This window comes from Tachyglossus aculeatus, chromosome 3, assembly GCF_015852505.1.
Source record: "Tachyglossus aculeatus isolate mTacAcu1 chromosome 3, mTacAcu1.pri, whole genome shotgun sequence".
Classification (NCBI taxonomy): Eukaryota; Metazoa; Chordata; class Mammalia; order Monotremata; family Tachyglossidae; genus Tachyglossus; species Tachyglossus aculeatus.
This window is the reverse complement of record NC_052068.1, coordinates 22,452,985-22,475,554: the sequence shown is the minus strand read 5'-3', so window position 1 is coordinate 22,475,554 and position 22,570 is coordinate 22,452,985. Positions and strand designations below refer to the sequence as shown.

The following is a 22,570-nucleotide window of genomic DNA, read 5'->3' as shown; positions in this document are numbered from 1 at the left end:
CCCCAGCCCCTTCCCCCGCCAATCCCTGGCCCCGCCCCAACCTTGGCCCCGCCCCCTTACCGTTTTACAGCCAATCGCTGGCTTCGCCCCTGTCATGGCCCCGCCCCTTCCCCCCCCTCTCCCGCCAATCCTTGTCCCCGCCTCAGATTTGACCCCGCCTCCATCCCCCTTCTCCCGCCCCGCCCCGGCCCCGCCCCCTGCCTCTCTCCCGCCAATCGCTGGCCCGCTCCAACCTTGGCCCCGCCCCCGTCCTCTCGTCCCGCCAATCGCTGGCTGTCCCCGTCGGGGCCCCCGGCTCCCTATTGGTCCCTGGCCTGTCCGTGGCCCCGCCCCCTTCTCCCTTCCTGGAGTTTCTTTCGGTCACGTGGTCGGGGTCCCGTGTGTGGGCGCAGGGAGCGTCCGCGCCGCCGTCCGGGGGTACGTAATCAGCGCACTGGGGAAGCGCTTACTACGGGCCAAGCACTGTACTGAGCGCTCGGGACCTTACAGGGGGACCGGCTTCTCCCACGGGGGGCTCACAGTCTTCATCCCCATTTGACAGACGAGGTCACTGAGGCCCAGAGAAGAACAATAATAATAATAATGATGGCATTTATTAAGCGCTTACTATGTGCAAAGCAGTGTACTAAGTGCCGGGGAGGATACAAGGTGATCAGGTTGTCCCATGGTGGGGCTCACAGATTTCATCCCCATTTGACAGACGAGGTCACTGAGGCTCAGAGAAGAACAATAATAATAATAATGATGGCATTTATTAAGCGCTTACTATGTGCAGAGCACTGTACTAAGCGCCGGGGAGGATACAAGGTGATCAGGTTGTCCCCCGTGGGGCGCACAGTCCTCATCCCCATTTGACAGACGAGGTCACTGAGGCCCAGAGAATAACAATAATAATAATAATGATGGCATTTATTAATCGCTTACTATGTGCACAGCACTGTACTAAGCCCTGGGGAGGTTACAAGGTGATCAGGTTGTCCCATGGTGGGGCTCACAGATTTCATCCCCATTTGACAGACGAGGTCACTGAGGCCCAGAGAAGAACAATAATAATAATAATAATGGCATTTATTAAGCGCTTACTATGTGCAAAGCACTGTACTAAGCGCTGGGGAGGTTACAAGGTGATCAGGTTGTCCCCCGTGGGGCTCACAGTCTTCATCCCCATTTGACAGACAAGGTCACTGAGGCTCAGATAAGAACAATAATAATAATAATAATGATGGCATTTATTAAGCGCTTACTATGTGCAAAGCAGTGTACTAAGCGCTGGGGAGGATACAAGGTGATCAGGTTGTCCCATGGTGGGGCTCATAGATTTCATCCCCATTTGACAGACGAGGTCACTGAGTCTCAGAGAAGAACAATAATAATAATAATGATGGCATTTATTAAGCGCTTACTATGTGCAGAGCACTGTACTAAGCGCTGGGGAGGTTATAAGGTGATCAGGTTGTCCCCCGTGGGGCTCACAGTCTTCATCCCCATTTGACAGACGAGGTCACTGAGGCTCAGAGAATAACAATAATAATAATGATGATTGCATTTATTAAGCTCTTACTATGTGCAGAGCACTGTACTAAGCGCTGGGGAGGTTATAAGGTGATCAGGTTGTCCCCCGTGGGGCTCACAGTCTTCATCCCCATTTGACAGACGAGGTCACTGAGGCCCAGAGAATAACAATAAAAATAATAATGATGGCATTTATTAATCGCTTACTATGTGCACAGCACTGTACTAAGCCCTGGGGAGGTTACAAGGTGATCAGGTTGTCCCCCGCGGGGCTCACGGTCTTCATCCCCATTTGACAGATGAGGTCACTGAGGCTCAGAGAATAATAATAATAATGATGATTGCATTTATTAAGCGCTTACTATGTGCAAAGCTCTGTACTAAGCGCTGGGGAGGTTACAAGGTGATCAGGTTGTCCCATGGTGGGGCTCACAGTCTTTATCCCCATTTGACAGACGAGGTCACTGAGGCTCAGAGAAGAACAATAATAATAATAATGATGGCATTTATTAAGCACTTACTATGTGCAAAGCACTATACTAAGCGCCGGGGAGGATACCAGGTGATCAGGTTGTCCCATGGTGGGGCTCACAGATTTCATCCCCATTTCACAGACAAGGTCACTGAGGCTCAGAGAATAACAATAATAATAAGAATGATGGCATTTATTAAGTGCTTACTATGTGCAAAGCACTGTACTGAGCGCTGGGGAGGTTATAAGGTGATCAGGTTGTCCCCCGTGGGGCTCACAGTCTTCATCCCCATTTGACAGACGAGGTCACTGAGGCTCAGAGAAGAACAATAATAATAATAATGATGGCATTTATTAAGCGCTTACTATGTGCAAAGCACTGTACTAAGCTCTGGGGAGGATACAAGGTGATCAGGTTGTCCCATGGTGGGGCTCACAGTCTTCATCCCCATTTGACAGACGAGGTCGCTGAGGCTCAGAGAATAATAATGAAAATAATAACGATGGCATTTATTCAGCGCTTACTATGTGCAAAGCACTGTACTAAGCGCTGGGGAGGTTACAGGGTGATCAGGTTGTCCCCCGTGGGGCTCACAGTCTTCATCCTCATTTGACAGACGAGGTCACTGAGGCTCAGAGAATAATAATAATAATGATGAGTGCATTTATTCAGCGCTTACTATGTGCAAAGCACTGTACTAAGCACTGGGAAAGTTACAGGGTGATCAGGTTGTCTTACGGGGGGGCTCACAGTCTTCATCCCCATTTGACAGACGAGGTCACTGAGGTTCAGAGAATAATAATAATAATGACATTTATTAAGTGCTTACTAGGTGCAAAGCACTGTACTAAGCGCTGGGGAGGATACAAGGTGATCAGGTTGTCCCATGGTGGTGCTCACAGTCTTCATCCCCATTTGACAGACGAGGTTACTGAGGCTCAGAGAATAATAATGAAAATAATAATGATGGCATTTATTCAGCGCTTACTATGTGCAAAGCACTGTACTAAGCGCTGCGGAGGTTACAGGGTGATCAGGTTGTCCCCCGTGGGGCTCACAGTCTGCATCCCCATTTGACAGATGAGGTCACTGAGGCTCAGAGAATAATAATAATAATGGCATTTATTAAGTGCTTACTAGGTGCAAAGCACTATACTAAGCGCTGGGGAGGATACAAGGTGATCAGGTTGTCCCATGGTGGGGCTCACAGTCTTCATCCCCATTTGACAGATGAGGTCACTGAGGTTCAGAGAATAATAATGAAAATAATAATGATGGCATTTATTCAGCGCTTACTATGTGCAAAGCACCGTACTAAGCGCTGGGGAGGTCACAAGGTGATCAGGTTGTCCTCCACGGGGCTCACAGTCTTCATCCCCATTTGACAGACGAGGTCACTGAGGCTCAGAGAATGATAATGAAAATAATAATGATGGCGTTTATTCAGCGCTTACTATGTGCAAAGCACTGTACTAAGCGCTGGGGAGGATACAAGGTGATCAGGTTGTCCCATGGTGGGGCTCACAGATTTCATCCCCATTTGACAGACGACGTCACTGAGGCTCAGAGAATAACAATAAAAATAATAATGATGGCATTTATTAATTGCTTACTATGTGCACAGCACTGTACTAAGCGCTGGGGAGGTTACAAGGTGATCAGGTTGTCCCCCGTGGGGCTCACAGTCTGCATCCCCATTTGACAGACGAGGTCGCTGAGGCTCAGAGAAGAACAATAATAATAATAATGATGGCATTTATTAAGCGCTTACTATGTGCAAAGCACTGTACTAAGCGCTGGGGAGGTTATAAGGTGATCAGGTTGTCACCCGCGGGGCTCACAATCTTCATCCCCATTTGACAGACAAGGTTACTGAGGCTCAGAGAATAACAATGATAATAATAATGATGGCATTTATTAAGCGCTTACTATGTGCAGAGCGCTGTACTAAGCGCTGGGGAGGTTACAAGGTGATCAGGTTGTCCCCCTTGGGGCTCACAGTCTTCATCCCCATTTGACAGACGAGGTCACTGAGGCTCAGAGAAGAACAATAATAATAATAATGGTGGCATTTATTCAGCGCTTACTATGTGCAAAGCACTGTACTAAGCGCCGGGGAGGATACAAAGTGATCAGGTTGTCCCCCGTGGGGCTCACAGTCTTCATCCCCATTTGACAGATGATGTCACTGAGGCTCAGAGAATAATAATGAAAAGAATAATGATGGCATTTATTCAGCACTTACTATGTGCAAAGCACTGTACTAAGCGCTGGGGAGGATACAAAGTGATCAGGTTGTCCCGTGGTGGGGCTCACAGTCTTCATCCCCATTTGACAGGCAAGGTAACTGAGGCTCAGAGAATACTACTACTAATAATAATGATGGCATTTATTAAGCACTTACTATGTGCAAAGCACTGGTCTGAGCGCCGGGGTGGGGGGAGGGGGAACAGTAAGTGCTCAATAAATACGATTGAATGAATGAGTAAATGAATGAATGAATGAATACAAGGTGACCGGGTTGTCCCATGTGGGGCTCACAGTCTTCATCCCCATTTGACAGACAAGGTCACTGAGGCTCAGAGAATAACAATAATAATAATAATCATGGCATTTATTAATCACTTACTATGTGCAAAGCACTGTACTAAGCACTGGGGAGGATACAAGGTGATCAGGTTGTCCCATGGTGGGGCTCACAGATTTCATCCCCATTTGACAGACGAGGTCACTGAGGCCCAGAGAAGAACAGTAATAATAATAATGATGGCATTTATTAAGCGCTTACTATGTGCAAAGCACTGTACTAAGCGCTGGGGAGGATACAAGGTGATCAGGTTGTCCCATGGTGGGTCTTACAGTCTTCATCCCCATTTGACAGGCGAGGTCACTGAGGCTCAGAGAATAATAATGAAAATAATAATGATGACATTTATTCAGCGCTTACTATGTGCAAAGCACTGTACTAAGCGCTGGGGAGGTTACAAGGTGATCAGGTTGGCCCACGGGGGGCTCACGGTCTGCATCCCCATTTGACAGACGATGTCACTGAGGTTCAGAGAATAATAATAATAATAATGGCATTTATTAAGTGCTTACAAGGTGCAAAGCACTGTACTAAGCGCTGGGGAGGTTACAAGGTGATCAGGTTGTCCCATGGTGGGGCTCACAGTCTTCATCCCCATTTGACAGATGAGGTCACTGAGGCTCAGAGAAGAACAATAATAATAATAATGGTGGCATTTATTAAGCACTTACTATGTGCAAAGCACTGTACTAAGCACTGGGGAGGTTATAAGGTGATCAGGTTGTCCCCCGTGGGGCTCACAGTCTTCATCCCCATTTGACAGACAAGGTCACTGAGGCTCAGAAAATAACAATAATAATAATAATGATGGCATTTATTAAGCGCTTACTATGTGCAGAGCGCTGTACTAAGCACTGGGGAGGTTACAAGGTGATCAGGTTGTCCCCCGTGGGGCTCACAGTCTTCATCCCCATTTGACAGACGAGGTCACTGAAGCTCAGAGAAGAACAATAATAATAATAATGATGGCATTTATTCAGCGCTTACTATGTGCAAAGCACTGTACTAAGCGCTGGGGAGGTTACAAGGTGATTAGGTTGTCCCCCGTGGGGCTCACAGTCTGCATCCCCATTTGACAGACGAGGTCACTGAGGCTCAGAGAATAATAATGAAAATAATAATGATGGCATTTATTCAGCACTTACTATGTGCAAAGCACTGTACTAAGCGCTGGGGAGGATACAAGGTGATCAGGTTGTCCCCCGTGGGGCTCACAGTCTGCATCCCCATTTGACAGACGAGGTTGCTGAGGCTCAGAGAAGAACAATAATAATAATAATGATGGCATTTATTAAGCGCTTACTATGTGCAAAGCACTGTACCAAGCGCTGGGGAGGATACAAGGTGATCAGGTTGTCCCATGGTGGGGCTCACAGTCTTCATCCCCATTTGACAGACGAGGTCACTGAGGCTTATAGAATAATAATGAAAATAATAATGATGGCATTTATTCAGCACTTACTATGTGCAAAGCACTGTACTAAGCGCTGGGGAGGTTACAGGGTGATCAGGTTGTCCCCCGTGGGGCTCACAGTCTTCATTCCCATTTGACAGACAAGGTAACTGAGGCTCAGAGAATACTACTACTAATAATAATGATGGCATTTATTAAGCGCTTACTATGTGCAAAGCACTGGTCTGAGCGCCGGGGTGGGGGGAGGGGGAACAGTAAGTGCTCAATAAATACGATTGAATGAATGAGTGAATGAATGAATGAATGAATGAATACAAGGTGACCGGGTTGTCCCATGTGGGGCTCACAGTCTTCATCCCCATTTGACAGACGAGGTCGCTGAGGCTCAGAGAAAAATAATAATGATGGCATTTATTAAGCGCTTACTATGTGCAAAGCACTGTACTAAGCGCTGGGGAGGTTACAAGGTGATCAGGTTGTCCCATGGTGGGGCTCACAGATTTCATCCCCATTTGACAGACAAGGTCACTGAGGCTCAGAGAATAACAATAATAATAATAACGATGACATTTATTAAGTGCTTACTATGTGCAAAGCACTGTACTAAGCGCTGGGGAGGTTACAAGGTGATCAGGTTGTCCCCCGTGGGGCTCACAGTCTTCATCCTCATTTGACAGACGAGGTCACTGAGGCTCAGAGAATAATAATAAAAATAATAATGATGGCATTTATTCAGCGCTTACTATGTGCAAAGCACTGTACTAAGCGCTGGGGAAGTTACAGGGTGATCAGGTTGTCCTGCGGGGGGGCTCACAGTCTTCATCCCCATTTGACAGACGAGGTCGCTGAGTCTCAGAGAAGAACAATAATAATAATAATGATGAAGGCATTTATTAAGCGCTTACTATGTGCCAAGCACTGGTCTGAGCGCCGGGGCGGGGGGTGGGGGGGACAGTAAGCGCTCAATAAATACGACTGAATGAATGAATGAGTGAATGAATGAATGAATAAATACAAGGTTATTGGCTTCTCCCACGGGGGGCTCACAGCCTTCATCCCCATTCGACAGACGAGGTCACTGAGGCTCAGAGAATAACAATAATAATAATAATGATGGCATTTCTTAAGCGCTTACTATGTGCAAAGCACTGTACTAAGCGCTGGGGAGGTTACAAGGTGATCAGGTTGTCCCCCGTGGGGCTCACAGTCTTCATCCCCATTTGACAGACGAGGTCACTGAAACTGAGAGAATAATAATAAAAATACTAATGATGGCATTTATTAAGCGCTTACTATGTGCCTAGCACTGTTCTGAGCGCCGGGGCGGGGGGAGGGGGGAGAATACCCGTATATATGTATATATGTTTGTACGTATTTATTACTCTATTTATTTCTTTCATCTGTACATATTTATTCTATTTATTTTATTTTGTTAATATGTTTTGTCTTGTTGTCTGTCTCCCCCTTCTAGACTGTGAGCCCACTGTTGAGTAGGGACCGTCTCTCTATGTTGCCAACTTGTACTTCCCAAGCGCTTAGTACAGTGCTCTGCACACAGTAAGCGCTCAATAAAGACTATTGAATGAATGAATGAATGAATACAAGGTGACCTGGTTGTCCCCCGTGGGGCTCACAGTCTTCATCCACATTTGACAGACGAGGTCACTGAGGCTCAGAGAATAACAATAATAATCAATCAATCAATCATATTTATTGAGCGCTTACTGTGTGCAGAGCACTGTACTAAGCGCTTGGGAAGTACAAGATGGCAACATATAGAGGCAGTCCCTACCCAACAGTGGGCTCACAGTCTAAAAGGGGGAGACAGAGAACAAAACCAAACATACTAACAAAATAAAATAAATAGAATAGATATGTACAAGTAAGATAAATAAATAAATAGAGTAATAAATATGTGCAAACATATATACAGCTGCTGTGGGGAAGGGAAGGAGGTAAGACAGGGGGATGGAGAGGGAGACGAGGGGGAGTCAGAGGTCATGGGTTCAAATCCCGGCTCCACCACTTGTCAGCTGTGTGACTTTGGGCAAGTCACTTCACTTCTCTGGGCCTCAGTTCCCTCACCTGTAAAATGGGGATGAAGACTGTGAGCCCCCCGTGAGACAACCTGATCACCTTGTAACCTCCCCAGTGTTTAGAACAGTGCTTTGCACATAGTAAGTGCTTAATAAATGCCATCATTATTATTATTACAATAGTGTTGGTAGACATGATCCCAGCCCTCAAGCAGCTAACAATCCAACAGAGGCTTCCAGGAACCAGTTCTCTGCCTTGGGTTAATTTTGGTTCCAAAGAGCAGGCAATTTTAGGAGTCAGGTATCTAGTATGCTCTTCCTGAGATTGCCCCTGTATGGTTTCTCTATCTGCAGAAGATCATTGACGAAGTTTGCAGTTTTCCTATCTGTAAAGGAGAGGAGGGTGCTAGCGGAACTCACCACTCATTCCCCAACTGATAAGAAAGATGCAGCGTTATGCCGTGGAAAAACACAAACCCGCTAGTGGCCATCTTCTGTGAGCCTCATTCCATGGAAGGCTGAATTTGCCTGGAGAAATCAATCAATCAATCGTATTTATTGAGCGCTTACTGTGTCCAGAGCACTGTACTAAGCGCTTGGGAAGTCCAAGTTGGCAACGCATAGAGATGGTTCCTACCCAACAGTGGGCTCACAGTCTAGAAGACGAAGGCAGCAGCCTTCCCTGCGCTTGACTGAAGGAGCTGAAAAGGCCGCCCGTGCAGCTTGAGAAGCAGCATGGCCTAGTGGAAAGAGCACAGGGCTAGTATTTTATCTATTTATTTATTTTATTTTGTTAATACGTTTTGTTTCGTTGTCTGTCTCCCCTTTCTAGACTGTGAGCCCGCTGTTGGGTAGGGACCGTCTCTATATGTTGCCGACTTGTACTTCCCAAGGGCTTAGTACAGTGCTCTGCACACAGTAAGCGCTCAATAAATACGGTTGAATCAGATCTGAGTTCTAATCCTTGGCTTTGCCACTTGCCTCCTTTGTGCCCTTGGGCAAGTCACTTGGCATCTCTGTGCCTCTGTTTCCTCATATTTTAGATTGTGAGCTTCCAAGGGACTGACATCAGATCTAATTCCCAAGTGTGCTTTCTTTCCTGCCACGTAGCACAGGGCTGTGCACACAGTACCTGCCTAATAAATACTATTACTACTCTTAAAAGAGGGGGACTAAATGTCTGTTCTTCCTTCCCTTTAGATGGTGTTTAGTTGTTCCCTTCCCTTTAGATGTTCTTCCCTTTAGAGGAGCCGCTAATCTCACCGTGCCTCGTTCTCGCCTGTCCCGCCGTCGACCCCCGGCCCACGTCTTCCCCTGGCCTGGAATGGCCCTCCCTCTGCCCATCCGCCAAGCTAGCTCTCTTCCTCCCTTCAAGGCCCTACCGAGAGCTCACCTCCTCCAGGAGGCCTTCCCACACTGAGCCCCCTCCTTCTTTTCCCCCCCTCCCCTTCTCCACCCCCCGCCTTACCTCCTTCCCTTCCCCACAGCACCTGTATAGATGTTTGTACGTATTTATTACTCGATTTATTTTACTTGTACATATTTATTCTATTTATTTTATTCTGTTAATATGTTTTGTTTTGTTCTCTGTCTCCCCCTTCTAGGCTGTGAGCCCACTGTTGGGTTGGGACCGTCTCTATGTGTTGCCAACTTGTACTTCCCAAGCGCTTAGTCCAGTGCTCTGCACACAGTAAGCGCTCAATAAATATGATTGAATGAATGAATGAATGGTGAGCTCCATGAGGAACAGGGAGATCCTATTGCTTGGCCCATAGTAAGTGCTTAACAGATACTATTATTATTATTATTATTATTATCATTACTGTTATTATTATCCCCTTTAGGCTAAGTTCACTGTGGGCAGGGAATATGTCTGTTTATTTTTGTATTGTATTCTTCCAAGCACTTAGCACAGTGCTCTGCACACAGTAAGCACTCAATAGATGCGACTGAATGAATGATTATTGTTATTATTATTATTATTACTACATTTTAGGCCACTGGGGTAAAGTCCCCTCGGGATCCACATAGCATCTCTTATACACCCACTGTGCACAGAACACTGTAAGAGCAGCCCAAGCCATGAGATATTAATTCCTACTCCATCTTCCCTGGGAGCCGATCTCAATTCTCCGCCAGAATGGAGCCGGGTTCGTTCGTCTCTCTCCCAAATCCCCTTTGGATGGACATCTTCCTTCCCTCAGCCAGAAAGGAAGGGGTGAACACTTAAGCCAGCTCTATGGGCCACGTTGTTGGAGAAGAGAGCTAACCACCATCTAATAGGCGCTTGGGAGAAGCCAGCAGAAAACCTGGTGTCTTCCCTCAAGGGGACATCATATTCCGGGTCAGCTCTCGTTCAATCAATCAATCAATCGTATTTATTGAGGGCTTACTGTGTGCAGAGCACTGTACTAAGCGCTTGGGAAGTACAAGTCGGCGACACATAGAGACAGTCCCTACCCAGCAGCGGGCTCACAGTCTAGAAGGGGGAGACAGAGAACAAAACCAAACATACTAACAAAATAAAATAAATAGAATAGATATGTACAAGTAAGATAAATAAATAGAGTAATAAATATGTACAAACATATACAGGTGCTGTGGGGAAGGGAAGGAGGTAAGATGGAGGGGATGGAGAGGGGGAGATTCTCAGCAGCAGAGAGAAGAGCAAGGAATGAAGTGCCAGTGTCTTTCTCCCCTGCATCTGCAGGAACAGAGCTTCAGCGTGGCCTTTCTGTGATGGCTCCTGCATCTCTCCGCCGGTACAGCCCCTGACCGTCTTCCTGCCTGGAGACCACTCCGGCCATCTTCTTCAAGGCACCGTGGCATCTTACCACCGTTTTCCCCAGGAAAGTGAAGGTGTGGCGTTGCAAACCCTAGCTGAAATGCTTTCGGTGTCTCCCACGAAGCTCTAGTCCTCAGTCCTTGGAGCCATTCGTCTGGGTTCACTGTCGTCTCTCAGGTTGGGCAGGAGGGGTGTGGGCTGAAGCTTAGCGTGCAGGGGCCTCTTGGGAGAGTTCCTGGCAAACTCGCAACATCAGTCTTCCACCCCAATCCGTGATGTGTCCATACCCATTGGGAGCCAGTCTCATTTACCATGCAGAATGCAGCCGGATCCGTCTCTCTCCCAGACCCTTTCTGGGTGAACATCTTCCCTCTCTCAGCAGAAAGGAGAGGCTGGACACTGAAGCCAGTCCTATGGGCCACACTGTCGAGGATGAGGGTAGATCACCATCCTTCCTCTAGGCTGGGGGATGGTTTAATAATAATAATAATGGCATTTATTAAGCGCTGACTATGTGCAAAGCACTGTTCTAAGCGCCGGGGAGGTTACAAGGTGATCAGGCTGTCCCATGGGAGGCTCACAGTCTTAATCCCCATTTTATGGAGAAGTTAAGTGAGTTGCCCAAAGTCACACAGCTGACAAGTGGCGGAGCTATCCATGATGTGTCCATCCCCCTCCATCCTCACTGGGAGCCGGTCTCATTTACCATCCGGAATGCAGCCGGATCCGTCTCTCTCCCAGACCCTTTCTGGGTGGACATCTTTCCTCTCTCAGGCAGAAAGGAGAGGCTTGACCCTGAAGCCAGTCCTATGGGCCACACTGTCGAGGATGAGCGTAGATCACAATCCTTCCTCTAGGCTGGGGGATGGTTTAATAATAATAATAATGGCATTTATTAAGCGCTTACTATGTGCAAAGCACTGTTCTAAGCGCCGGGGAGGTTACAAGGGGATCAGGTTGTCCCACGGGGGGCTCACAGTCTTAATTCCCATTTTACAGTTGAGGGAACTGAGGCCCAGAGAAGTGAAGTGACTTGCCCAAAGTCAGCTGACAATTGGCGGAGCTGGGATTCGAACCTACGATCTCTGACTCCAAAGCCCGGGCTCTTTCCACTGAGCCACGCTCCTTCCTGGCGGAGCCAGGATTAGATCCCAAGTCCTTCTGAATCCCGGGCCCATGGTCTCTCTACTTTTTTTAGGCCATGCTGCTTCCCTAAGTTTTTGACTTCGTGAAGGACCAAGATTGGGAGCTGAACTCCTTGATGCTCTTACCTGGATTTTTTTTTCAATCAATGGAATCTTTTGAGCGCTTTGAGTGTGCAGAGCTTGCACTAAAGTGCTTGGGAGAGTGCAGTGCACGCCCTGGCCCCGTCCCAGCCGTAGAAACATTCCCTGCCCACCGTGAACCTCCAGTCTAGAGGGATTTTAGTCACCTGTGGGGCAACTGACTCCCTGAAGGAGACAAACCTTATTATCATCCTCCCCCTGGCCTGGAATGCCCTCCCTGCACACATCCGCCAAGCTAGCTCTCTTCCTCCCTTCAAAGCCCTACTGAGAGCTCACCTCATCCAAGAGGCACTTAGAACAGTGCTTTGCAATCAATCAATCAATCATATTTATTGAGTGCTTACTATGTGCAGAGCACTGTACTAAGCGCTTGGGAAGCACAAATTGGCAACATATAGAGACAGTCCCTACCCAACAGTGGGCTCACAGTCTAAAAACTTTGCACATAGTAAGCGCTTAATAAATACCATTATTATTATAAGAGGCCTTCCCAGACTGAGCCCCCTTTTTCCTCTCCTCCTTCCCATCCCCCTGCCCTACCTCCTTCCCCTCCCCACAGCACTTGTATAAATATTTGTACAGATTTATTACTCTATTTTACTTGTACATATTTGCTATTCTATTAATTTTGTTAGCAATGTGCATTTAGCTTTAATTCTATTTGTTCTGACGACTTGACCCCTGTCCACATGTTCTGTTTTGTTGTCCGCCTCCCCCTTCTAGACTGTGAGCCCGTTGTTGGCTAGGGCCCGTCTCTATCTGTTGCCGACTTGGACTTCCCAAGCGCTTAGTCCAGTGCTCTGCACACAGTAAGCGCTCAATAAATACGATTGAATGAATGGATGAATCTTGTAAATGACCGAACCCTGCCTGCCATCAGCCCCTCCTGGCAAGCCCAGCCAACCATTTCCCGCTGTAGTAGTGGTTTGGGCATGTAAGTCCAAGGAAGGGAAAGCAAAAGAGCTCTGGGAGCCTGACTTATCCTTCTCCTGGCAGATGAAGTGTGTGCTAGTGGCCAGTGAAGGGGCTGAGGTCCTGTTCTACTGGACAGACAAGGAGTTTGAGGACCGCCTACACCAGAGGTTCGGACTCTCGGAGCACGGGGAAGAAGAGGTGAGAGCTGGAATGGGAGGGGAATTGGGAGAATGGGGATTAATAATGGAGATCAATTATCATGCTTGCAATATAATCGTAAAGATGGCATTTGTTAAGCCCTTACTATGTGCAAAGCACTATTCTAAGCGCTGGGGAGGTTACAAGGTGATCAGATTGGCCCATGTGGGGCTCACCGTCTTAATCCCCATTTTCCAGATGAGGGAACTGAGGCCCAGAGAAGTGAAGCGACTTGCCCAAAGTCACGCAGCTGACAAGTGGCAGAGCAGGGATTTGAACCCATGACCCCTGACTCCAAAGCCTGGGATCTTTCTACTGAGCCACGCTGCTTCTCTGCTTATATGCCAAGCACTATTGGAGGACAATGCAGTTAGATCAGACACGGTCCATGTCGCACGTTGGATTTACAGTCAAGGAGGAGGAATAAGTGCTGTTTAATCCTCATTTTATAAATGAGGGAACTGAGGCCCAGAGAAGTGAAGCAACTTACCCAAAGTCACACAGCTGACAAGTGGCAGAGCAGGGATTTGAACCCATGACCCCTGACTCCAAAGCCTGGGATCTTTCCACTGAGCCACGCTGCTTCTCTGCTTATATGCCAAGCACTATTGGAGTACAATGCAGTCAGATCAGACACGGTCCATGTCGCACGTTGGATTTACAGTCAAGGAGGAGGAATAAGTGCTGTTTAATCCCCATTTTATAAATGAGGGAACTGAGGCCCAGAGCAGTCAAGTGACTTCCCCAGTGTTACACAGTAGGTATGTGACATAACTGGGCTTTGAATCCCGATCTACTGATTCCCACTCCTGGACCGTTTCCAAGCCCTTGGAGACAATCCACTGTTGAGTAAGGAGTCTGGACCCCGTTGTCAGCCCCCATCCCAGTCCTCTGTGGTTCGTCACCCCCTCCTCCCAAGTTCTGGCACAGTGGAAAGAGCATGGGCTTTGGAGTCAGAGGTCATGGGTTCAAATCCCGGCTCCGCCAACTGTCAGCTGGGTGACTTTGGGCAAGTCACTTCACTTCTCTGGGCCTCAGTTACCTCATCTGGAAAATGGGGATCAAGACTGTGAGCCCCCTGTGGGACAACCTGATCACCTTGTAACCTCCCCAGTGCTTAGAACAGTGCTTTGCACATAGTAAGTGCCTAAATCCCATCATTATTATTATCTATGGAGTGACACTACTCACTTCCCCTTCACTCCTCAGCCTGTCTTCAGCTCTATGTCTTACAGAGGATTGAAGTGACTGACTTGCCCAAGGTCACCCAGCAGACAAGTGGCAGAGCCAGGATTAGAACCCATGACCTTGTGACTCGCGGGCCCGGGCTGTCTCCACTTCATAGCCCCTCTCACTGACCCCTGCTTCCTCAGAAAGGACAGACACCCAATTGCTTTCAGCCAGTAGTAACAAATTGGTTTGCCCGCCGTGTGCCGGTTACCCTGCTCTCCAAAAGACCGTGAAAACCCAACACAAAACCAAGGATGAAAACATTCGAGAGACATATCGGAGCCCAAATATATTTCTTTTAGAGAGGTCTCTATAAATTTTGTTTTCCTATTCTGTCATAATAATAATAATAATGATGGCATTTATTAAGCGCTTGCTATGTGCAAAGCACTGTTCTAAGCACTGGGGAGGTTACAAAGTGATCCAATTGTCACACGAGGGGCTTACAGTCTTCATCCCCATTTTACAGATGAGGGAACTGAGGCCCAGAGAAGTGAAGTGACTTGCCCAAAATCACACAGCTGACAATTGGTGGAGCCGGGCTTTGAACCCATGACCTCTGACTCCAAAGCCCAGGCTCTTTCCACTGAGCCACGCTGCTTCCCGTCATGGGTTCCCAGTTTAGTTAGAATGAGGCATAATAATAATAATAATAGTAATTTGGGTATTTGTGAAATACAAACACTGTACTAATTATTGGAATAGGTATGAGATAATCAGGGTGGACACAACCCCTGACCTACGTGGGGCTCATAGTCTGAGTAGGAGGGCAAACCACGCTCAGAACAATGATTAGCACAGAGTAAGCACCGTAATTATTATTGAATTATTATTGAATCCCCATTTTACAGATGAGGAAACTGAGGCACGGAGAAGTGACTTGTCTACAGTCACACAGCAGGCAAGTGGCAGAGCTGCAATTAGAACCCAGGCCCTCTAACTTCCAGGCCAATGTTTGAGCGTGCAGGACCAGGATTCCTACTGTCCTTCGTCCTTGATCCAAGAGGCAGCCCCCAGGGAGTCACCGTGGCCGACGGGCTGCCGGTTGTGGGCAAGCACCCCGAGGAGCTGGCGGGGCGGGAGTCTTGAGGCTGAACCGTGCCCCGTTCTTTTCCCCAACCGCAGCTTCCTGCTCTTGAGGACGGTCTCACTACCCTCCTCGCCCCCTTGGTCATCTCCTGCATGACCATGCTGGAGAAGATCTCAGACACATATACCTGCTTCTCAGCCGAGAATGGGAATCACCTGTATGTCCTGCACCTGGTGAGTTCGCTGCCTCGGGGTCCCCTTCCTCATTCGTCGTGGGCGCCCCGGCTCCCCAAGGACGGGGCGGGTGGAGGTGACGTCACTGGGGAGGGGCAGGAGCAGCCCCTCCCCCCCCCCACCCGGGGCCCTGGGTAAGATGAGGGGGTCCTCGGGATCTGGTCCCCATCAACGAATTGCTTGCAGTTCGGTGAGTGCTTGTATATTGCGATGAACGGTGACGGCACGGAGGGCGAAGACCAACTGCGGCGGAAGTTATACGTGCTAAAGCAGCTGACGGAGATGCACTTTGGACTGGTCACCCTGGATGGTCACCTCATCAAAAAGGAGTGAGTTTTCCCCCCCCTCGACCCTAGCTCTCTTCCTCCCTTCAAGGCCCTACTGAGAGCTCACCTCCTCCAGGAGGCCTTCCCAGACTGAGCCCCCTCCTTCCTCTCCCTCTCTATCCACCCCCGTCTTACCTCCTTCCCTTCCCCACAGCACCTGGATATATGTATATATGTATATATGTTTGTAGACTGTATATGTATATTTGTTTCTAGACTGTGAGCCCACTGTTGGGTAGGGACTGTCTCTTTATGTTGCCAGCTTGTACTTCCCAAGCGCTTAGTACAGTGCTCTGCACACAGGAAGCGCTCAATAAATACGATTGATTGATTGATTGATTTGTATGTATTTATTACTCTATTAATTTATTTATGTATTTTACTTGTACATATCTATTCTATTTATTTTATTTTGTTAATATGTTTTGTTCCCTGTCTCCCCCTTCTAGACTGTGAGTCCACTGTTGGGTAGGGACCATCTTTATATGTTGCCAACTTGTACTTCCCAAGTGCACAGTGCTCTGCACACAGTAAGCACTCAATAAATATGATTGAATGAATGAATGAATCCCGCCTCTGGCCTAGAATGCCCTCCCTCCTCATACCCTACAGACAGTTACTCTCCACCACTTCATCATCATCATCATCATTATTATTATCATTATTATCATTATTACTCTATTTTACTTGTACAAATTTATTCTATTTATTTTATTCTGTTAATATGTTTTGTTTTGTTCTCTGTCTCCCTCTTCTAGACTGTGAGCCCACTGTTGGCTAGGGACTGTCTCTATATGTTGCCAACTTGTACTTCCCTAGTGCTTAGTACAGTGCTCTGCACACAGTAAGCGTTCAATAAATGCGATTGATTGATTGACATCCCTTCCCCTCCTGCCCTGCTGCCAGTTGTGGTCTCTGCATGAAATGGTTGCACCCCCCTCCATTCATTCAGTTCATTCAGTCGTTTTTATTGAGCGCTTACGGTGTGCAGAGTACTGTACTAAGTGCTTGGGAAGTACAAGTTGGTGACATCCAGAGACGGTCCCTACCCAACAGCGGGCTCACAGTCTCAAATGGGGAGACAGACAACAAAACAAAACATATTAACAAAATAAAATAGATAGAATGAATATGTACAAGTAAAATAAATAAATAGAGTAATAAATATGTACTCCAGTGCCAAGACATCAAGCTGGTCTCAAAGAATCATTCATTCATTCATTCATTCATGCATTCAATCGTTTTTATTGAGCGCTTACTGTGTGCAGAGCACTGTACTAAGTGCTTGGGAAGTACAAGTTGGTGACATATAGAGACGGTCCCTACCCAACAGCGGGCTCACAGTCTAGAAGGGGGAGACAGACAACAAAACAAAACATATTAACAAAATAAAATGAATAGAATGAATATGTACAAGTAAAATAAATAAGTAGAGTAATAAATATGTACTAAACAAAACAAAACACGTAGACAGGTGTCAAAATTGTCAGAACAAATAGAATTAAAGCTGTATGCACATCATTAATTAAATAAATAGAATAGCCAGGTGTCATTCAATTCATTCATTCATTCATTCTCATGTAGTGAGCACTTACTGTGTGCAGAGCACTGTACTAAGTCCTGAGGAGAGTACAGTTCAACAATAAGCAGACACATTCCCTACCCACAGCAAGCTTACGGTCTTGAGGAGAAGCTGATCCTGATCTTTCTCCTACTTGAGGCCAGGCTTTTCTGCTCACTCCCCGTTGCCCACATTAGTCTGTTAGGATTTGGTAGCTATTATTACTGTGGCGGCGGGGTGTCCCCTAGGTTGTTAACTCTCCCTTCCAATGCCACTTAGAGCTTTTGTGCCATTGAATTAATGGGCGCTGCCTTGCCAATTCCAAGAAGAAAAGGGAGTGGGAAGTTATTTCAAGTCTCTGTGTCTGGCTGCTTTTGTGTCCATGTGTGTGTCCATACACATGCTCATAGGAGCCTTAAATCAATCAATCAGTATTATTTATTGAGGGCTTACTGTATAAAAAGCACTGTACCAAGTATTTAATAATAATAATAATGATGGCATTTATTAAGCCCTTACTATGTGCAAAGCACTGTTGTAAATGCTGAGGAGGTTACAAGGTGATCAGGTTGCCCCACGAGGGGCTCACAGTCTTAATCCCCATTTTAAAGATGAGGGAACTGAGGCCCAAAGAAGTGAAGTGACTTGCCCAATGTCACACAGCTGACAATCAGCAGAGCCGGGATCTGAACCCATGACCTCGGACTCCAAAGCCCGGGCTCTTTCCACTGAGCCACGCTGCTTCTCAGTTTGGGAGAGTACAGTACAGCAGAGTTGGTAGACACTTTCCCTGCCCTCAATGAGCTTACAGTCTAGAGAGAAGTGGCTCTCTCTGTTCAGTTTCTACAGAGCAGCGTGGATTCCTGTTATGTGCCCGGTGATGTCTTTCTCCCTGAATGAGAGAGGCCTTCCCAGACTGAACCCCCTCCTTCCTCTCCCCCTTCTCCCCCTTTCCATCCCCCCCCCTTACCTCCTTCCGTTCCCCACAGCACCTGTATATATGTATATATGTTTGTACATATTTATTACCCTATTTTACTTGTACATATCTATTCTATTCTATTTATTTTATTTTGTTAATACGTTTTGTTTTGTTGTCTGTCTCCCCCTTCTAGACTGTGAGCCCACTGTTGGGTAGGGACCGTATCTATATGTTGCCAACTTGGACTTCCGAAGCGCTTCCCAATCAATCAATAAATACGATTGATTGACTGATTGATTGATTGAGAGATAAGTGACTGGATTTGGTTGGTGGGGGCCGTGGGTTTTTCTGGGCTCGGTGCTGAGCTGGTCGCCCCCTGATACCCATCCAGGCTGCGCCCCTCGGACTCGGAACAGCGTGGTCAGGTGTGGGGGCTCTTCCAGAGCCTGCTCTCCACGTACAGCCGCCTGCAAGAGGAGGAACAGAGCTTTGCCGTGGAGGTAACTTTCTTCCTGTCCTGATCAGAGAGCTCCCAGCATGAAAGTTTTGAGACTGAAGAGGCCCCCGAGACTGAGTGGGTGACTGGGCAGGAATCATGGCCCCCATGTTGCCGAGGAAGTGAGGAGAAGCAGGAGAGTGGGAGGAAGCACGGTGGACCTGGGAGGAATTGGTTTCTGTGACACACCAAGGGTTAGGGGAATTCCTGCTGAACTCTCCTGTTTCAGAGAGTGATGAGATTTTTTTTTTTAATGTGCCGGTTAAGCGTTACTGTTCTAAGTGTAGGGGAAAATAATAATCGTAGTATTTGTGAAGCGATTACTATGTGTAAGACACTGTACTAAGCACGGGGTAGATACAAGCAAATCAGGTTGGATACAGTCCCTGTCCCGCATGGGGCTCACAGTCTTAATTCCTGTTTTACAGATGAGGGAACTGAGGCACAGAGAAGTCAAGTGACTTGCCCACCGGTCACACAGCAGACAGGTGGTGGAGCTGGGAGTAGAACTCAGGTCCTTCTGATTCTCAGGCCCATGCTCTATCCACTAGGCCGTGCTGCTTCTCATTAGGTCTTCTCATTAAAATCCATGTTAATCAGGTTGTCCCACCTGGCGCTCGCAGTCTAAGTAGGAGGGAGTAGGATTTAATCCCCATTTTACAGCTGGGGTAACTGAGGCACAGAGAAGTTAAGAGATTTGCCCGAGATCACACAGCAGCCACATTAGAATCCAGGTCCTCTGAATCCCAGGCCCTTGCTCTTTCCACTAGGCCATGCTGCTTCTCATAAGATCTAGGAAGCAGTCCAAGGGTCAGAGGGCAAACATCCTGTGCCTTCACTCGATCTGGTCCTCCATCTACTGGGTTGGGTGCCGATCCCCTCAGGCTCCCAGGTCAAACCACAGCCCCGAGAGGTCCCAGCATTCCCGGACGGGTCCGTCCCCTCATTTCCCATGAGGCTGAGAAGTTGGGGCGGGATTGTGGGGTTGGGACAAAGTTGCCGTTGACCATCTCTGCAGCAGACCCGTCTCCGGTCGCCATGAGTGTGGTGCTGATGCGCGTTATGGGGTGGTCCCTAAAATTGCCATTCGCATTGCCAGGCGGTGGAGAGGCTGATCCATCCCCAGCTTTGTGAGCAGTGCATCGAGACACTGGAGCATAAGGTCGTCCAGCACATCAACAGCAGCCCCGAGCACGGTGGGGAAGAGGTCCTGCACGCCTTCCTCCTGGTTCACACCAAGCTGCTGGCCTTCTACTCTGGGTGAGCCCCTCTGCGCCCCGCCGCTCCCTCTGGTTCGGAGAGTGCAGCCAGCTGACCTCGGGTCTGGTCTGTCCCCCCATGTCCCCAGCCACTACGCGAGCAACTTGCGCCCGGCAGATCTCCTGACCCTCATCCTGCTGGCTCAGGACCTTTACCCCCCGGACCGCTCGGAGGAGGAGAACGACGTTCAGGTTGGTAGACGGCTTCCTGGGCCGCGCCAGGCTCGTGATGACACGAGAGCTTGCGACGGGGAACTGGAGGGGAAGGCATCCTGGACCGAGGCTCGGTGTGGGTGATGAGGGGGCGTAGCCCCATTGTACCACATAAAAGTGGCTGCGGCCAATGCTGTGGTAGAGAAGATAGAGAGGTGAGGTGCAGGTCATTCATCTCCCAGACCACCATCCTGATCTCCCTTCAGCCGGCGAGGCCCGGGCCCTTGGAGCAGAGACCCAGTAGCAGCCAGAGCATCCCTGTGCTGCCGCAGACCGACAGGAGAAACTCCTGGAGAGACTCCGAGGAGACGGTACGTGCCTGGGGAGCAGAAGGGCTCCTCCAGAATAAGTTATGCCCCCATTCCCACCTCAGAGACCCATGTCCCTTTCCAGCCATTCAGCACTGCTTCCCCTCCGCTGATAAGGGACCCTTTTAGAGGGGGACGGAGGGTCCACAATGGACTCGTAGACCCTTCTGTCCAGAAGCGGTTGGAAGAAACAGCTCTTATTCTTTGGCTTCCCGCTTCTCTGTCACAGGAGACTGACAATACTTCGATGTCAGAGGAATATTACACTCCCAAGCCTTCTCCTAGCGGAAGGAGCTCAGGTAAGGCCGGGTGGGTGGGAGCGAGAGGATTGCTGAAGGACCCAATAATGAAGCGGGTCTGAAGTCCTAGGGAGGGGGCTGAGAGGGAGGAGAATGGAGTCAGTGATGACACTTCATTAATGAGGACTGGGGTGGGTGAGGGAGGGAGGACCCCAGCGTTTCTCACCCGAAACTTCAAGGAGGCCTCGGCAGACGTGAGAACCTCTCGAAATGCTGACTATTTATTTATTTATTTATTTATTTTACTTGTCCATATCTATTCTATTTATTTTATTTTGTTAGTATGTTTGGTTTTGTTCTCTGTCTCCCCCTTTTAGACCGTGAGCCCACTGTTGGGTAGGGACCGTCTCTATATGTTGCCAACTTGTACTTCCCAAGTGCTTAGTACAGTGCTCTGCACACAGTAAGCGCTCAATCAATACGGTTGATGATGATGATGATACCAACCTGATCCGAGAGGAGGGCTCTCACTGTGACCTTGGGCAAGTCACTTCTCCGTGCCTCGGTTTCCTCATCTGTAAAAAGGGATTCAATACTAGTTCTCCCTCCCTCTTAGACAGTGAGCCCCCTGTGAGCCAGGGACTGTCTCTGATCTGCATATGCGGTATCTACCCCAGCACTTGGCTCATATTCATTCATTCATTCAATCATATTTATTGAGCGCTCTCTGTGTGCAGAGCACTGGACTAAGCGCTTGGGAAGTACAAGTCAGCAACATAAAGAGACGGTCCCTACCCAACAACGGGCTCACAGTCTACAAGGGGGAGACAATTTTCATTGTTATTTTTATTGTCCTCTCCGCACCCGCCCACAGCTATTTCCTTCGGTGGTTTCCCTCCATTCAGAGCATTAAGGTAGTTTCTGCATTTCTGTGAGGCATGGAATAGTAATCATAATAATTATCGTTATTATTATTGTATTTGCTAAGCACTTTCTATGCATCGAGCACTGTTTTAAGCATTGGTGTAAATACAGCTTAATCAGGTTGGACACAGTCCAATCTCCCAAGGGTTGGATACATTACATGGGTATCTTGGCTGTGTGGCCCACCTGGCCACCTAAAGCAGCTTGTTTCTGGGAAACCCTCTCAGGGCACACTTCCACCATTTCCACAGGCCCTACATCCACGGGAATTATCGAATTTAACTGTTAACTTCAGTGGTTAGTATGTCTCTGGGTCTTTTTCCTCCCCAATATCAAGTTGCAGTTGCTTCAGTTCTCTAGTTACGTTTGTTGCCGTAAAACATAAATCCAGTGCCCACTCATATCTCCTTTAACGTGGGAAGAAGAAATTACACCATAGTTTTTATTAGCTTGAGCAACAGTTATATTTTTATGTGGTACTCCCTCAAGTAATAATAATAATAATGGCATTTATTAAGCGCTTACTATGTGCAAAGCTCTGTTCTAAGTGCTGGGGAGGTTACAAGGTGATCAGGTTGTCCCATGGGGGGCTCACAGTTTTAATCCCCATTTTACAGATGAGG

General features: G+C 47.9%; 1 protein-coding gene across 2 annotated transcripts in view; it reads left to right on the top strand.

Moving 5' to 3' along the window:
• The first annotated feature begins 387 nt into the window (after window positions 1–387).
• HPS1 (HPS1 biogenesis of lysosomal organelles complex 3 subunit 1) overlaps window positions 388–22,570 on the top strand; it is a 39,085-nt gene continuing 16,902 nt past the window's right edge. The window contains exons 1-10 of one of the 2 annotated variants that reach the window (XM_038744168.1): window positions 388–417; window positions 10,733–10,881; window positions 13,090–13,206; window positions 15,562–15,699; window positions 15,886–16,028; window positions 18,900–19,008; window positions 20,104–20,264; window positions 20,353–20,455; window positions 20,683–20,787; window positions 21,014–21,083. In XM_038744168.1, the coding sequence (XP_038600096.1) occupies window positions 13,090–13,206; window positions 15,562–15,699; window positions 15,886–16,028; window positions 18,900–19,008; window positions 20,104–20,264; window positions 20,353–20,455; window positions 20,683–20,787; window positions 21,014–21,083 (946 nt within the window). In that variant the 5' untranslated portion in view covers window positions 388–417; window positions 10,733–10,881. Of the gene's footprint in view, window positions 418–9,761; window positions 9,797–10,732; window positions 10,882–13,089; window positions 13,207–15,561; window positions 15,700–15,885; window positions 16,029–18,899; window positions 19,009–20,103; window positions 20,265–20,352; window positions 20,456–20,682; window positions 20,788–21,013; window positions 21,084–22,570 lie in introns of those variants that run through there. The other variant, XM_038744167.1, reaches the window with a different exon arrangement.